At 37.7% G+C, this 18,404-nt stretch overlaps 2 protein-coding genes across 4 annotated transcripts in view; one reads left to right on the top strand and one right to left on the bottom strand.

Annotated features, from left to right (window-relative positions):
• The window catches only part of MELK (maternal embryonic leucine zipper kinase), a 93,908-nt gene that overhangs the window by 34,065 nt on the left and 41,439 nt on the right, over positions 1-18,404 (bottom strand). For all 3 annotated transcript variants that reach the window (XM_045469076.1, XM_045469077.1, XM_045469078.1), the window contains exons 9-11: positions 13,806-13,874; positions 12,113-12,211; positions 1,043-1,129 (exon numbers count right to left, since the gene is read on the bottom strand). In XM_045469076.1, the coding sequence (XP_045325032.1) occupies positions 1,043-1,129; positions 12,113-12,211; positions 13,806-13,874 (255 nt within the window). The remainder of the gene's footprint in view (positions 1-1,042; positions 1,130-12,112; positions 12,212-13,805; positions 13,875-18,404) is intronic.
• On the top strand, positions 14,715-16,428 carry LOC123593358 (14-3-3 protein epsilon-like). The gene has a single exon (XM_045469079.1). It carries the CDS (start codon positions 14,826-14,828, stop codon positions 15,435-15,437), a length of 612 nt encoding a protein of 203 aa, XP_045325035.1. The 5' UTR covers positions 14,715-14,825; the 3' UTR covers positions 15,438-16,428.

The following is an 18,404-nucleotide window of genomic DNA, read 5'->3' as shown; positions in this document are numbered from 1 at the left end:
AATGCCCAATCCTTGTCATTCCTTCAAAGGCATTTTCCATGCAAAACACATTATCATTCTGTTTTGTATACACATTCTGGAACCTTTGCTTATTATGTCATCCAAAAGAAATTTTTTATATCTCCTCCTCATTGAAAAGAATTGTGGCTTAGCAAAGCTTTGTTTAGAAAAAAAATTTTTGCTTAAGTCTTTACCTTGCAAATTAGGAAAGAAAAAAAACAAAACAAAACACAAATCAGAGACAATGACAGACAGTACTGAACCAGGAGCAAAGTTGGGCTCAATCCCTGCCTATCAGGTTCGATTATACTGGGAGTCAACTATGAGTGCCTCCATCTCTAGGAAAAAACACATGTGTGATCTAGAGATTAAGCTTCTGAAATAACTTGATAATGATTTCATGGTATTTGCTTCATAAGCTTAGGGGTGATGTGGTGCTATGGAGTTGCTTTCGGGTAAGAAGAAAGCTGCTTTGTGTTTACCTATTCCTACAGCAGAATCATAGTTCCATGTATGGAATTTCAAGTAGTAAAATCAGAACTCTGTCAATTCTCTGTGGACTGGTTTTTTCTATTTCTTTATTTTTTTTCCCCCACTGTAATTCTCTTTAATCAATGTCATATTTTTTTATTTTAAACTTTATTTGAGAGAGAGTGCACATGCATGGGGGGTGGAGGGAGGGAGGAAGGGGGAGAGAAAGGAGAGGGAGAGGGGGAGGGAGGGAGAGAGGGAGGGAGGAAAGGAGGGAATCCCAAGCAGGCTGCATGCTCAGCACAGAGCCTGATGTAGGGCTCGATCCTATGAACCAAGAGATCATGATCTGAGCCAAAATCAAGAGTCAGACCCAAATCAATGTCATTTTTAAAGAGGATCTCCAGCAGACATGAGAAAAGAATTGAGTGGAATAGTTACATCCATGATAAAATCATAGGTCTGAAAAACGCTATACTATTTTCCATGTACTTTATCAGGATATTTCTTTTATCAATAAAGAACAATAAAACAAAAGATATTATTCTCAAATTCATGTCATATTTCTTACCAATGAAATTAAATCCTCCATTGTTTGCCTGTTATTTCTGTGATGTACAGCTAGTTCTGTTACACAATCTTCATCAAGGTGAATAAGCTACAAAAAAATACAAATTTTATTAACAAAAAATTATAAATATATTTGCTTTTAAACTTTTTAAACTAGCAAAACTGCCTTGTAAAATCAATGCCAATATGTAAAAAAACAGGAGCTCGTCAAATTCTTCAGTAACAATAAACATCTCCAGAATTTTTTAAGATATCAACAGATGACAATAAGCAGTTCAAGAAGAAGAGTTCTTTCCCAGCCTTTCACATTCCATCACCATGTGATCAATTGCTAAAACTGTTATCTAGCCAAGGCCCTACATGCTCCTTCCCTACATGGTAAGGCCAGCATGGCATCTTCAGCAAAGAGCATCTAGGCACTAAAATCAGCAGCTACACAACAGACTGGTCAGAGTGGCTCAAACTTGCAGTACAGTGCACTGTGTTTGGGTTCCACAACAATCCAAGAAACCCTTGTGATGGTGCCATAGGTGACACACAATCACCATTATGCTGAAGGTACTAGCAAAGCATGATTTAAAAAAAAAAAAAAAAAAAAAAAAAAAAAAAAAAACAGCCTCTGTACAAGCTTTATTTTGCTTCAGGATAGAAATTATCCAAGTATGCTGACCCATGCACGAGGGGACAGAAGTAGGTTCTGAGAACCAAATGAGAATCACTGAGAACCAAAAGGCCAAATGGGCCTAGACTGGACCTGGAACAGGAGTTCAGGAGATCACAGTGGAAGAGATTCAAAGGAATGTAATTTTAAAGTCATCTTCTCCATGTATGAATTCTCTTCACAACAGTCCCAATAAGTGATCTCTCACTCTCTGCCCTAACCCTCCTCTCCAGGGAACAGGGATGGCTAGCTTCTCGCACCTGTCCCCTAAGGTCTGTCTCCCTATGATCTGTATTTGCTGTGAGTCCATACACTCTTACAGCTAACAGGCTTTGGAATCAGAAAAACCTTCGTTTGAATTGTGAAATCATTAAATAACTGTGTGGCCTTCAGCAGGTTACTATACCTCTCGGAGCATCAGTTCCATCATCTATAAAATAGAAATGGAACTTTGTCTTGCAATACATACAACATACGTGGAATGCCTAGTACAATATCTAAACAGAGTAGACTCTCAAAAAGTGGTTAACTAATTTTACTAACAATCATAATTTTACTTCCTCTTTGGTGTAAGAGCTTTTCAGAAATTTGAATATTCCTATTATAACAATATTTCCTCTTCAAGTTTTCTCTTTTCCACTTCCTTTAACCACCATTCCAATGATTAACGTCCCTTACCATCTTGGCCCTTTCTTTAGATCACACACACTAGGTTGTCACCGACCCTCAGTGTGAAGTGCTGAGAACCAAACATAGTATGCCAAGAGAGGTTTGCCCAGCGCAAAGCAGAGCAATATCATGAACCTTCCCTTGTTCCGGACCCCACACTTGTAATAACGGACTCAAGAGAAAGTCATGCTGCCATCATGAAAATAGAAGAACACTAGAAACAACGTTGTATAAGCACAACCTCATGGGCTACAGAGAATGTGGAGACACAGAGGCTTATACTAATGGCTCTATAAAAGTCCAAAATGCTAAGGTAAGTTTTCACTGTATTGCTTTGACCTTAGCAGTTTCCCCTACTATAGATTCCCCCTTCAGGAAGGCCCCAACCTCAGAAGCCCAGACACTTTACCACCAGTTGGGCATCTTCTTTGACACCAGTTGATGCCACCACTGCTCAAATGAGAAGGAAAAGATTTCTGGGGTTCCCTCCATAATTGTAAGTTACTATCCTAAAAACAAACAAACAAACAAACAATCTTTCTCTCTCTCCCATAGCCCTTTACTTTGTGCCTTTACCACAGGTGTGTGTGGGAAAGGAGGGAAGGGTAGGAAGAAGGTGCTAGCTTCTTTACTGGACTCTTGAACTGGAACGAATGAAGAGTGTGGTAGACAAGACATCAAGTCTTAAAACTATGGCTTATCTAGGGGCACCTGGGTGGCTCAGTCAGTTAACCATCCGACTTCAGCTCAGGTCACGATCTCATGGTTCGAGAGTTTGAGCCCCACATCGGGCTCTGTGGAGCCTGGAGCCTGCTTCAAATTCTGTGTCTCCTACTCTCCCTGCCCCTCCCCAGCTCACACTCTGTCTGTCTGTCTGTCTGTCTCTATCTCTCTCTCTCGAATATAAATAAACATTAAATATATAGATATGGCTTGTCTCCAGCTGGGTTTTCCAAAGAGGCTCAATACTTTTAGATGGTCCCAGGCTTACAATGGTTCAACTTATGACTTTTCAACTTTACAATGGTGCAAAAGTGATACACATTCAGTAGAAACCATACTTCAAATTTTGAATTTTGATGTTTGCCCAGGCTAACAATATACGGTATGATCCTCTCTGTGATGTTGGGCAGCAACAAGCTGTAGCTCCCAGTCAGCCACGCGACCACATGAGTAAAGAGCCAATACACTTACAACCATTCTGTACCCATATAATCATTCTGTTTTTCACTTTCAGTACAATAATCAATAAATTACGAGAGATATTAAACACTTTATTATAGGCTTTGTGTTATATGATTTTGCCCAACTGTAGGCTAATGTAAGTGTTCTGAGCATGTTTAAGGTAGGTCAGGCTAAGCTATGCTGTTCAGCAGGTTAGGTGTATTAAATGCATCTTCGACTTAAGATATTTTCAACTTATGACAGGTTTATTGGGGTATAACCCTTTAAGTCAAGGAAGATCCGTACTCTAAATTCTCAGCCACACGGACTCAAGTTAAATTAAGTACAAAAATGAATACCAAAAGCTAGCCAATTATTTTGGATTATCCGTGCCTACTACATTTCCTGTTCAGTAGGGCAGAAAATGGAACTGAATATAACTTCTATTTGATACAACACTTGGGTACTAGAGTTATGTGTGAAAATGATAGAAGGAGATCATGCATAGAGTTATAGAATAGCACCTATACATTAAATATCCAAGTAAATCTGAATTATTTTTTATAACTCACTCTTGACAAAACATAATAATGAGGGAGAAAAAGCAAATACTTTGAAAAGCAACGATAAACCCTTATAGCTCTTCTGTATATAACTCATTTGATCCCTGAAGCAATACTATAAGGCAGGCGAGACAGATGAATGACACAACATGTAAAGGCACTCTATAAAGGGGAAAATATAACCCAAATATACACAAGAGACTGATGTTAGAATACCCACATTAGAGGTGAGAAAATACTCAGAAAAATTCCTGTGATGTACCTAAGACTGGCATTTTTCATTCCTAGCCCAGAGTTTGTTCTGTCACACCACAGTGCCACCTCTCCATGATGCTGCTCCAATAGCTATTTCAACAGAAACCAGATGCATGGCCTGGTCCTCGTCACAAAGGCCACAGCTATGCAGGATGCAGGCCCTAAATTTGAATTATTTGACCTACCAGATCCATTTCATTCTGGAGGCCTTATGTCTAGGTTCAAATCCTGGTTCTACACTTACTAATTGTTTGATCTTGGGGAAGTTACTTTATGATTCTGTGTCTCAGTTGCTTCATTTGCAAAATGGGGACAACAATACTATCTACTTCAGAGGGTTGGTATGTGGATTAAATGAGTTAAAAGAGTTAAAAACACAAAGCCATAGAATATCACCTGACTCTTATAGGTAATACCCTAAGGGCTCTGTATTACATTGTGGTATAATACACAGAGAGTTCTTACCATAATAGCACACTATATGATTATAGTAAGTATTCAGTAAAAAAACAATTACTATACTAAGATATAAGAAAATTTACAAATTCTTTGAACACTCAAAACTATATATTTTACTTTATACTGCACCCAAATTTAAAATAATTTTTGTGTTGGTGAAATCAGAGACCTTCTTCATTTAGGCATCTGTTCTACTGCAAGTATAGTGGATCCTCTATTAGGATTATGGCTGAGAAGACATGCAAAGCCCTCCCACACATGGAGAAACAATGACCCCCAATGGTTGAACACAGGCATTTGCACCACCCACTCCCTCCACCTCACAAGGGGCACATCCCAGTTTCCCCACCCTGCTACTGCACCGTTCTCACACCTGCACGCTCTGCTTTTCTTAGGCTCTCAGTGTTGATAGTTGTTAGAATGAAGTTGCTGCTCAACAACCTAACCTTACACCCAAAGGAGGTAGAAAAAGATTAACAAATGAAGACTAAAGCCAGCAGAAGGAAGGACATAATACATTTTAGAGCAGAAATAAATGATATAAAAACTAAAAAAAAAATAGAACAGATCAATGAAACCAGGAGCTGGTGCTTTGAAAAATATTAATAAAAGTGATAAACCTCTAGCCAGACTGATCAAAAAAAGACTCAAATAAATAAAATCACAAATGAGAGAGAAGAAATAACACCACAAAAATACAAACAATTAAAAGAGAATATTATGAAAAACTACATGCCAACAAATTGGACAGCTTAGAAGAAACGGATAAATTCCCAGAAACATATAAACTACCAAAACTGGAACAGGAAGAAATAGAAAACTTGAACAGACCAATAACCAGCAAAGAAAGTGAATCAGTAATCAAAAACTCCCAACAAACAAAAGAGCTGGACCAGATGGCTTCACAGGAGAATTCTAATAAACATTTAAAGAGTTAATACCTATACTACTCAAACTATTCCAAAACATAAAAAAGGAAAACTTCCAAATTCATTCTATGAGGCCAGCATTACCCTTGTAACCAAAACCAGATAAAGACTCCACTGAAAAAGAGAACTGCAGGCCAATATCCCTGATGAACATAGATGCAAAAATTCTCAATAAAATACTAGCAAACGAAATTCAACAATACATTAAAAAAATCATTTACCACGATCAAATGGGATTTATTAGTCGGTTACAAGGCTGGTTCAATATTCACAAATCGATCAACGTGACACAGCACATCAATAAGAGAAAGGATAAGAACCATACGACCAGTAGACACAGAAAAAAGCATTTGACAAAGTACAACATCCATTCATGATAAAAACCTTCAACCAAGTAGGTTTAGAGGGAATATATCTCAACATAATAAAAGGCCATATATGAAAAACCCACAGCTAATATCATCCTCAATGGGGAAAAATGAGAGCTTTTCCTCTAATGTCAGGAAAAAGACAAGGATGTTCACTCTCATCACTTTTATTCAACATGATACTAGAAGTTCTAGCCATAGCAATCAGACAACAAGAAATGAAAAGGCATCCAAATTGGCAAGGAAGAAGTCAAATTTTTACTATTTGCAAATGACATGATGCTGTATATAGAAGCCCCAAAAGACTCCACCAAAAAACTGCTAGAATTGATACATGAATTCACTAAAGTCACAAGATAAAAATGTACAGAAACCTGCTCCATTTCCATACGCCAATAATGAAGCAGCAGAAAAAGAAATTAAGGACTCAATCCCATTTACAAGTGCTCCAAAAACACATAAGATACCTAAGAATAAACCTAGCCAAAGAGGTGAAAGACTTGTACTCTGAAAACTATAAAATACCGATGAAAGACATTGAAGAAGATGACACAAGGAAATGGAAAGACATTCCATGCTCACTGACTGGACAAACAAACATTGTTAAAATGTCTATATTACCCAAAGCAATCTACACATTTAATGCAATCCCTATCAAACTACCAAAGTATTTTTCACAGAGCTAGAACCAACCCCAAAATATGTATGGAACCACAAAAGACCCCAACTAGCCAAAGCAACTTTGAAAAGGAAAGACAAAGCTGGAGACATCACAATTTCAGACCTCAAGTTATATTACAAACCTATAGTAATCAAAACAGTATTGTACTGGCACAAAAACAGATACATAGATCAATAGAACAGAAGAGAAAACCCAGAAATGAATCCACAATTATATCTTTAACAAAGCAGTAAAGAATATCCAATGGGAAAAAGAACGTCTCTTCAACAAATGCTATTGAGAAAACTGGACAGCAACATGCAAAAGGATGAAACTGGACCATTTTCTTACACCATACACAAAAATAAATTCAAAATGGATTAAAGACCTAATTATGAAACCTAAAACCATAAGAATCCTAAAAGAGAACACAGGCAGTAACTTCTCTGACAGCAGCAGTAGCAACTTCTTTCTAGATATATCTCCTGAGGCAAGGGAAACAAAATCAAAAATAAACTATTGGAACTACATCAAAATAAAAAAGCTTCTGCACAGCAAAAGAAACAATCAATAGAACTAAAAGGCAGCCTAGGGAATGGGAGAAGATATTTACAAATGACATATTCTGATAAAAGGTTAGTTTCCAAATTATACAAAGAACTTACCAAACTCAAAACCCAAAAAATGAATGATCTAATTAAAAAATGGGCAGAAAATGAATAGACATTTTTATAAGGAAGACACACAGAGAGCCAACAGACATGTGAAAAGATGCTCAACTCTGCACATCATCAGGGAAATGCAAATCAAAACTACAATGAGCTATCACCTCACACCCTTCAGAATGGCTAAAATCAGTAACACAAGAAACAACAGGTGTTGTCAAGGATGTGGAGAAAGGCGAACACTTGTACACTGTTGGTGGCAATGCAAACTGGTGCAGCCACTGTGGAAAATGTGGAGGTTCCTCAAAAAGTTAAAAATAGAACTACCCTACGATCTGGCAATCATACTACTAGGTATTTACCCAAAGAATACAAAAATACTAATTCAAAGGGATACATGCATCCCAATGTTTATAGCAGCATATAGCCAAATTACAGAAAGATCCCAAGTGTCCATCAATTCAACAATTGAAGATGTGGTATGTGCGTGTGTGTATATATATACGTATATATATATATATATATATACGTATATATATACACACACATATATATACATATATATACACACACATGCGTATATATACACGCACAAACATATACATATACAATGGAATATTACTCAGCCATAAAAAAAAGAATGAAATCTTGCCATTTGCAACAACATAGTAAGTCAGTCACAGAAAGACAAATACCACATGATTTCATTCATATGTGGAATCTAAGAAACAAATGAGCAAAGGGAAAAAAAAAGAGAGAGAGAGAAAGAAAGAAAGAGAGAGAGAGAGAGAGAGAGAGAGAGAGAGGCAAACCAAGAAACAGACTCTTAACTATAGAGAGCAAACTAATGGATACCAGAAGGGAGGTGGGTGGGGGGATGGGTTAAATAAGCGATGGGGATTAAGAAGTACCCTTGTTTGATGAGCACTGGGTGCTGTATGGAAGTGCTGAATCACTATGTTGTACACCTGAAACTAATACTACACTGTATGTTAACAAACTGGAATGTGAATAAAAACTTAAAAAAAAAAAAAAAAGAATTAAGTTGCCTCTCTAACTGCATTTGCTCAATAAATACTAAAGATGAAAAAATAAATAAATAAATACATACATACATACATACATACATACTAAAGATGTCCTGGAGGACTGAAGGGAACATGGAGAAGAAAAATGTTAGGAGCTGACAGTCATGGGAGAATCAGAAGGGATTTCTAACAGTGGGCAAACTAGTAAGAAGAAGCTAAAAACAAGCTTCATTTATTTTTCCAAGACCAGGTAGCCACTGGGAAGAGTATCTGCATGTATTAAGGTGATTACTCCAGAAAGCAAATAGCTCACAGCTGTACCAAGTCCATACTGTGACATGTCTGAGAAACATCCAAGCTATTCTGTTGACCCATACACATACCCCGCTTCGCTGCCTAAGTTTTAGCTGATTATCAGAGAACATGCCAAATTATCTGAAAAGGCCATTAAAATACTTCCCCTTTAAAGTATTAAAATACTTTTCTAACCACATACCTATGTGAGGCTACATTTTCTTCATATGCTTCAATCAAAACAACAGAATGCAAAACAGACTGAATGCAAAAGCAGATACAAATCCAAGTGTCTTCTATTAAGTCAGACTTAATCTGCAAAGATGTAAAGCGATGCCACTCTTTCAAATTTATTTTTTAAGTCATTATTTTTCATTTCTTGATTTCCTTATCTATACATAGGGGATAAGAATTGTTTGGACTTAGAATGGCACACCTTTCATAGTGGCTCCAGGCTTTGCCAGGTGGCTCACTTTGGTGACTGGGATATAAGCAAACATGATGCAAGCGGAGACTTGGAAAATGCTTGAAAAATTAAGTATTAGAGCTTTCCCACTTTCTTGCCTCTTTTGGAATCCAGCCACCATTTCAAGAAGCCCCAACTAGCCTGCTGCACACAATGCAGCCCCACAAATAGCCAGCACAAACAGCTGATCTTCTGAGTAAGGCTTGGACCATACAGCCACAATTAAGTCACAGGTGACTACAGACACATGAGTGACCCCAGGTAAGATGGGCACAAGAACTGCCCGGTTGAGCCAACCCAAACTGCTGGTCCACAAAATTAGAGGTTATAATTATTTTAAGTCACTAAATTTTGAGATTTTATTTTACATACTAATAGTTAATATCAAAGCACATATCCTTTCGCAATAGTCACATTTTTGCCAAGTTCAAGTTGCTATTGGTTAAAAAAGACTTAAATATTAATATAATAATAATTATTTAAATAGCTCACATATATATATTTCATATATATATTAGACTAGTTCTCAGGGTGTAGTCCACAGACCCCTTGAGGATCTCCAAGGTCAAAACTGTTTTTTATAATACTGTTTTTCATTTTTCACAATGTTAACATTTGCAGTGATGGTGCAAAAGCAATGATGAGTAACACTGCTGTGCCTTAGTACAAATCAACGCAGTGGCACCAAACTATACTAAAATACTATATTCTTTGTCATGCACTTACAGTTCAAAAAAAATTTTTTTAAGTCAGTTTCAATTAAGAAGATCATTAATGTAGGACGCCTGAGTGGCTCAGTCAGTTAAGCATCCAACTATTGGTTTTGGCTGGTCATGATCTCACGTTTCGTGGGATCAAGCCCCACGTTGGGTTCTGTGCTGACAGCTCAGAGCCTGCTTGGGATTCTCTCTCTCAGCCCTTCCTCAGCTTATGCACGTTCTCTCTCTCAAAATGAATAAACATTCAAAAAAAAAAAAAAAAAGAATATCATTGATGAAGCAGTAAAAAGTACTAATTTTATTAAATCTTGGACACTGAGTACATGTATTTTTTATATTGTGTGACAAAATGGGAACTGTGCATAAAGCACTTATGTATACCAAAATATGATGGTTCTTAGAGGAAAAGTGCCTGTGTAACTGAGTTATGAGTTGAATTACCTGTTTTCTTCATAAAACACCATTTTTACTTGAAAGAACAATGGCAAACTATAATTATTTAGACTCGGGTATTTGGCATTTTCTCAAAAATGAACAAAATGAATCTGCCACTTCAAGGAAAACAAACTGACAGTATTTGCTGCCAATGATATAATTTGAGCTTTCAAGCAAAAATTAACATTTTGGAAAATTTGTATCTGCCACTATTAGTTTAACAGCTTTCCAAATCTTAAAGACTTTTCTGACGAGACCAATAGTGATTTTAAGGAATGTGATTCTGGGGGGCCTGGATGGCTCAGTCGGTTAAGCATCCAACTCTTGATCTCGGCTCAGGTCACAATCTAACGGTTTGTGGAATCAAGCCCTGCATCAGCCTCTGCACTGACAGCACAGAACCTGCTTGGGATTCTCTCTCCCCCCTCTCTCTGCTCCTCCCCCACTAGCACGTGCACTCTCTCTCTCTCTCTCTCTCTCTCTCAAATCAATAAACTTAAAAAAAAAAGGAATATGATTTTTTTCTAGTGTATGATTGAAAGGTGTTAACATTTGGAAGATATGCATAACTCAGTGAACCAATAGTTTCCAAATGACCAATGCATAATATTACATAAGGAAGGAATCCAATGGACAGACCGATGGATTTGAATGGAACAGAGTACGACAGCTTCATTGATGTGCTTTCATATTCCACAATCAACTAACCTTTCAGAAGCTACCAGTTGTCAAGTTTTAATGGACTATCACAGAATATCCCTAATTATCTGAAAAAGTTTTTAAAGTGTTTATCTCTTTTCCTAGTACATATCTGTGAGGCTTTTTCTTCATATGCTTCAATCAAAACAACATATCAAAACAGACTGAATACAGAAGCAGATGAGATCCAAATGTCTTCTATCAAGCTAGACTACAAAGATGCTTGCAAAGATGCTACTCTTTTTGCTACATTTATTTTTTAAGGTTATTTTTCAGAAGATATTAATTTGAGACAAAATATAATAGGTTTGCTACTGTTACTTTTAAATGAATCAATCAATAAATATTAAGAGTATAAAGGAGTCTTCCGACTTAAAAGTTTGAGAACCACTATAACCTCATAACTACTCTGGGAAGTAGACAGAACTGGTTTAATCTGCTTTTTATAGACAAATAAATAGATTTGGCAGAGTTAGGCAACTTGCTTTGGTTTCCAGAGCACTGTTCACAATCTTGACTACAGGCAAGAAACACATAGAAGGTTTTAAAAATATCCACTAATTGTTCTGGGATGCGGCACAGGCATTTTTTTTTCCTAATATTTCTTTATTTTTTTTGAAAGAGACAGACAGCACACGCTGGGGAGGGACAGAGGGAAGGGAGACACAGAATCGGAAGCAGGCTCCAGGCTCCGAGCTGTGAGCACAGAGCCCAACACGGGGCTTGAACTCACAAATCATGAGATCATGACATGAGCTGAAGTCAGACACCCAACCAACTGAACCACCCAGATGCCCTGACATTTTTTTTTAAGGTCCCAATGATTCTCATGTGCAGCCTAAGTTAAGAGCCACTGTCCTAGAGATTAACAGGCAAATATATAATTAGGTTACAAGCCTCACAAACACCAATCTGATGAACAAGTCTACAAACTACATTTTCTTTTATATTTAAACCACATCAGTGTAGTTCCTGAATCCACAGAAAGATCAAACAAGGTTTTTTGAAAAATTCTACCAGACTTCATTTTACTTACAGAATTCTTGCTTTGCCACTCAACAGGACAGTTGTAATCATGCATGATCCAGGGATGGCTCAATAGATTTTTCACAGAAATCCGTTTCTTTGGGTCCACCTAGTGGCCATTGAGAAGTAGCTAGAGGTTAACATTTCAAATAGGGAACACAGAACTCCTTTACTCCTGAGAACTCAAAATTCATCAGAACAGATGTAAACTTTATCATCACAAAAATGCTGTCAAAGACCTTAAAATGGCCTTGGAATAAATTCTTTAAAAAAGGCAATAGAGGCAAGAAAACTATAGCAACCAACACGGGCTTAGAAGATAAATGTTTAACAAACATGAACTTCATTGGTATGGACATTATTCATGAAGTTCAGTCAATCTATTGTATGATGTAATAGTCTTTGCTGGAAAACCTATTCACAGGAAATATTCACCAATTTAATATTCAAGCAACCACAATGCAGGGCATTCATAGTGAATATGCAATCTCTACCTCTGATGAGCTTACAATCACATAGAACAAGTTGAAAAGCACACCTTTCTTTTCCATTTGTAATTTTCAAATGTGAGGAGAGGAGAATTAATCAACAAAGATTAAGTTTTTTGGAGTCCAGAAGAAAGATGAGGTGTTTTCAATCTCATTATGGAGATTTGGTGGTCTGGCCCTACTTAATCAAGGTGGGTGAGCCTGAAGTAAATTTTGAATAAAAACTGGAGATGGCTTAATAGATGGAAAAACTGGAAGATATTCTGAATACATAATAATGAAAAAAATATTGCACTAATAAGGTACTCCTATTTTCAAAGTGTTTCCTATTTATCTCATTTTACCCTCATAACACTACATAGCAGTAAGGCCAGTGTCAGAATCCCCATTTGACAGATGAGAACCAGGTTAGTGGCATGCCTACTGATTGCCAGGGTAGATACCTAGACCTCAGAAGCCATTCCCCTAAATCAGTGGTTCTCAAAGTGTGGTCCCAAGACCAGCAGCATCAGCAGCATCTGGTAGCTTGTTAGAAAGGCAAATTCCTAGTCCTGCCCCAGATCTACCGAATCAGCCACTCTCTCAGGGTGGCACCTAGCAGTCTGTGTTTTAACGAGCCCCTGGCAATTCTGATACGTGCTAAAGCTTGAGAATCATCGCATTAGTTCATAGGGTCCACTTGACTGTGTATCAGCTCATTCAAGCATTTATTCCCTATCTACTATACACTTAATGTGCAAGAGCGGGAGCAAGAAAATGGAACACGGTGGTCGAGTTAGTCAGAGAAAACAGACAATGCTCAAGAAAAAGGAAGGAAAACCACATCAGCAAAGACATGGTAGAGGTCTAAAAGAAAATGCATTTGCAACATAATTAAGAAAACATCTAACTTAAAAAAAATAAAATAAAAATACATTTTCAAAAAGGGGCACCTGGCTGGCTCAGTTGGAAGAGCATACAACTCTTGACCTCAGGGTCATGAGAGTTCAGGCCCCACACTGGGTATAGAGATTACTTAAATAAATAAAACTTTAGAATAAATAAAAAGAAAAGAAAGCATCTAGTAGAGGGCAGTAGATATACTGAATGGAATTTTTTTAAGCTAATAGGAAAACGGTGTTGTCTTCCAAATACAGCAGCACCACAGACATCTTAAAGTTGGATCAAACAACTGCAGTAGACTTCTATTATTTAAATATAAATAACAAAGTTTACCTGTAGCATCTGTTGAAGAAGCAGAACGCTACTAGAAGAGAGCCACTTAGGAACCTCATATTTCCCTCGCTACAAAAAAACAAAGAAACAGTTAAGAGATTTAGGTTCAATCAGCCTTGAAATAAATTTCTAAGTAACAAAATGCTGGAGGTGTACTTCCAAGCTTAAAGACTTAACCCAACTATAAGATTTGGTAAACATTATTAACAACATAGGAAATATATTTCTTACCCTAAAGAAGAAAATTCAGTAAATTAAATATCATCCCCTCTAAATTATCCACATATCAGAGAAGGACTAGAGCAGGGAGAATGTATGGAATACATAAATGTGGAGGGCTTTGGAATCTGTAGTGTGATTAAATGGACAACAAGTATACATTGTAGTCAATTTTTGCATTGCTAGAGCAAATTTTAGTTCATAATCTCAGAACAATTATCAGTTGACAAAAAATGAAGTAGTAGAAAATAGTATTTGGTGGCAAGTCATAGGCTGTGGTTAAAAACAGGTCACATTTCATCCACAGGACAGAATTCACAATCAATGAGGGAAACTGACGCAAGCCATTTTCTAAGCCAAGTACCTTCTTTGGGGATCGAAGAGACTCAGGAGACAAATGTTTACAATCTAGGATAATCAGAAATTATAGGCACCAAGTCATCAGCCAAAGATAAGACAAGGGGCTTGCCAAACACTAATATGTAATAAAATATCTTTTTACACAACTTGCCACATACCCCTCTTTCCCAATTCAGAGGCAATGATACAATCATTTCTCTTAGCAAAGAACAAATTGTTTAATGATGCTAGAATAAAAGGTTAAGTATTTGAAAAAAATTAAGATTTGGAGGCGCCGCCATTTTTGCTGCCCAGACACGGAGCGAGAGGCTGAGACAGTCGGAAACACTATCCGCTTCCATTCGTCGCGCAGACCCTTCCGGAGCCACTTCCGCTACGGATAATCGGGAGGATCTGGTGTACCAGGCGAAGCTGGCCGAGCAGGCTGAGCGATACGACGAAATGGTGGAATCGATGAAGAAAGTAGCAGGGATGGGTGTGGAGTTGACAGTTGAAGAAAGAAACCTCCTATCTGTTGCATATAAAAATGTGATTGGAGCCAGAAGAGCTTCCTGGAGAATCATCAGCAGCATTGAACAGAAAGAAGAAAACAAGGGAGGAGAAGACAAACTAAAAATGATTCGGGAATATCGGCAAATGGTTGAGACTGAGCTAAAGTTAATCTATTGTGACATTCTGGATGTACTGGACAAACACCTCATTCCAGCAGCTAACACTGGCGAGTCCAAGGTTTTCTATTATAAAATGAAAGGGGACTACCACAGGTATCTGGCTGAATTTGCCACAGGAAATGACAGGAAGGAGGCTGCGGAGAACAGCCTAGTGGCTTATAAAGCTGCTAGTGATATTGCAATGACAGAACTTCCACCAACGCATCCTATTCGCTTAGGTCTTGCTCTCAATTTCTCCGTATTCTCCTATGAAATTCTTAATTCCCCTGACCGTGCCTGCAGGTTGGCAAAAGCAGCTTTTGATGATGCAATTGCAGAACTGGATACGCTGAGTGAAGAAAGCTATAAGGACTCTACACTTATCATGCAGTTGTTAACGTGATAATCTGACGCTATGGACTTCAGACATGCAGGGTGATGGTGAAGAGCAGAATAAAGAAACGCTGCAGGATGTGGAAGATGAAAATCAGTGAGACATAAAAGCCAACAAGAGAAACCATCTCTGACCACCCCATTCCTTCCCATCCCACCCCCATTGGAAATTCCCCCATTGTCACTGAGAACCACCAAATCTGACTTTTACATTTGGTCTCAGAATTTAGGTTCCTGCCCTGTTGGTTTTTTTTTTTTTTTTTTTTTTTTTTTTAAACCGTTTTCAAAAGTTCTTAAAGGCAAGAGTGAATTTCTGTGGATTTTACTGGTCCCAGCTTTTAGGTTCTTTAAGACACTAACAGGACTGCATAGAGGCTTTTTCAGCATTACTGTATTGTCTCCTGCCAGGTGGGGCAAGATCACCATTAGAAATGGAAATGATATTTGAAAGCTATTAGACTTCTAGGTGACGCGAGCATCTAAGAGAGAGGTTAATCACACTATGAGGCATTGTGGTATTATTTTTCCTTTTTCTAATTGTTTAAATTGAGTTTTATACCAATGTTTAAAATTAATTGGGTGTTAGCTTGAGGTGGCTAAAAGTTGTTCAGAGAGTTGTAATGGTTTTGCTGTAAAAAGTGTTTCAAACTCTGCTGAAATGTTGCTGAAAAGCATGGTGCTGGTAACAGTTCAACAATCCGTGGCTGCTCATTCTTGCCTACTTTTACTCTCCCTCTAAAGCAAGTTAGCATTGAAGGTGGTATGGAAAAGCCTGCATGTGTGTTCAATTCTTTGTTTCTTCTCCTTCCCTCTCCCCCCTGGGCCCCCCCTTCCCTACTTCGCTCGCTCAACCTCTTTTGTTCAGTATGTGTAACTTGAAGCTAATTTGTACTACTGGATATCTGACTGGAGCCACAGATACAGAATCTGTATTGTTCTTACTGAAACACAGCATGGAATTAACATTAAACTTAAATAAAACAAACCTAAATTAAAAATGCCAAAAAAAAAAATTAAGATTTTAATTAAGCTTATACCAAAATTAACTCCATCCAGATTAAAGAGTGAATGCAAATACAAAACCATAGAGGATCAAGACTAGGTGATTATTTTTAGAATCTTTCTAAACATGACAGCAAAACCAAAACCTGTAAAGACTAACAGTTGACATTTCTGTACAACAAACAGCACTAACAAAGTTAACTAACAACAAATTGAGGAAAAAATACTTTTTCCACCTAAATGACTAAATATTAATAAACTTCATCACATAAAAAGCTCTTACAAATCACTAAGATTTTACCAGCCAACCTGTTCTGCCCACATTTCCCCCATCTCTTCAAATGGCCAAAAACCAGAGTCATCTTTAACTCCTCTTTCTCTCACACTTCACATCATCTCCATCAGCAAAATCCATTGGTTCTATGTTGGAAAATTATCCAGAATCACTTGTCACTTCCACCACACCACTAGTGTCTCCCATCTGGCATATTGCAAGAGGCTCCTGACTGATCTTCCAGATTCCACTACTGACCACCTCCCAGTCTAGTCTCCACTTACTACCACCAATGTTCTCTTAAAACATCTCTTAAAATATGCCACTTCACCACTCAAAACTCTTCAGTGCTCCCCCAGATCACTCAGAATAAAATCCAAATACCTTACTCTGGTTCCAAAGCCCTGCATGCATGCTCTACATCCCCACATCCATTCAACTCCTTGCTGCTGAGTCTGCCTCTCAGACTCGCCTCCTAACTCTCCCTTTCATTCACCAAACTATGGTCACATGTCAAACACAGTCCAACCTCAGGGCCTTTGCACTGGTTGTCTCCTCTGTCTTATAACGCTTTCCCCCAAAATCAGCAGAGCTTTTTCCTTTATCTTCAGGTCTCCACTTACATACTAGTGGTGTCAGTGAGGACTCCCATGACCCATTTCATAACACAGCATCCCCCACAATCATTTGCTACCTCCCTTTATGCCTACTTTACCTTCAGTCCTTATCCCCACTCATCGTATTACATATTTGTTTATTTTCTGTCTCACTACAATAGAATGTAAGCTCCTTAATCACAGAGATCTTATCAGGGCTGCTCACAAAGAACAGTACCTGGTCCTGGCACAGAAAAGGTACTCAATTAATAGTTGTTTAATAAATGAAGGAAGAGGATGAAAAGCACACTCCAAAGGAAAATGAGCAAAAACTATTCACAGGTAATTCCTAAAACAAGAACTTTTAAATGGCCAATAAACATGAAAATATGTCCAAATAATCAAGTAATTAAAAAGTAATAATTTAAATAAGAATATGGTACCGTCTGTTATCTATCAAACTGACAAACTTAAGAAAAACATTTAGTATTACTAAGAGTTCAGGAAAAAGAGGGCTTATATATATACAACTAGAGAATATAAGCTTTCCCGGAGAATAATTGTGAAATACATTTAAAAAACATTCAAAACTGCATATCCTTGATCCAGCAATTTCACTTCTAGCAATTTATCCTAAGCAAACAATTTAGTATATAAAATATATGAACAGTAACATTCATCACAGAATTGCTTATGATAATTTTGGGAACTAAGGGACATAGACTACTGGCAAATTCCAGAGGGTCACCAAAACTAATGACAGAAGACAAAATGTACTGAATAAGGATCCTGAGTTAGAGGGGCACCTGAGTGGCCCAGTCAGTTGAGAGACCGACTTCAGCTCTGGTCATGATCTCACAGTTTGTGTGTTCGAGCCCCACATCAGGCTCTGTGCTGACAGCTTGGAGCCTGGAGCCTGCTTCGGATGCTGTGTCTCCCTCTCTCTCTGCCCCACCCCCGCTCATGCTCTGTCTCTCTCTCTCTCTCAAAAAATGAATAAATGTCAAAAAAAAATTTTTTTTAAGGATCCTGAATTATATAATATACAAGAGCACCTGGGTGCCTTAGTCAGTAAGCATCTGATTTCGACTCAGGTCATGATCTC

Source organism: Leopardus geoffroyi, chromosome D4 (genome assembly GCF_018350155.1).
Source record: "Leopardus geoffroyi isolate Oge1 chromosome D4, O.geoffroyi_Oge1_pat1.0, whole genome shotgun sequence".
Classification (NCBI taxonomy): Eukaryota; Metazoa; Chordata; class Mammalia; order Carnivora; family Felidae; genus Leopardus; species Leopardus geoffroyi.
This window is presented reverse-complemented; position numbering and strand designations above follow the sequence as displayed.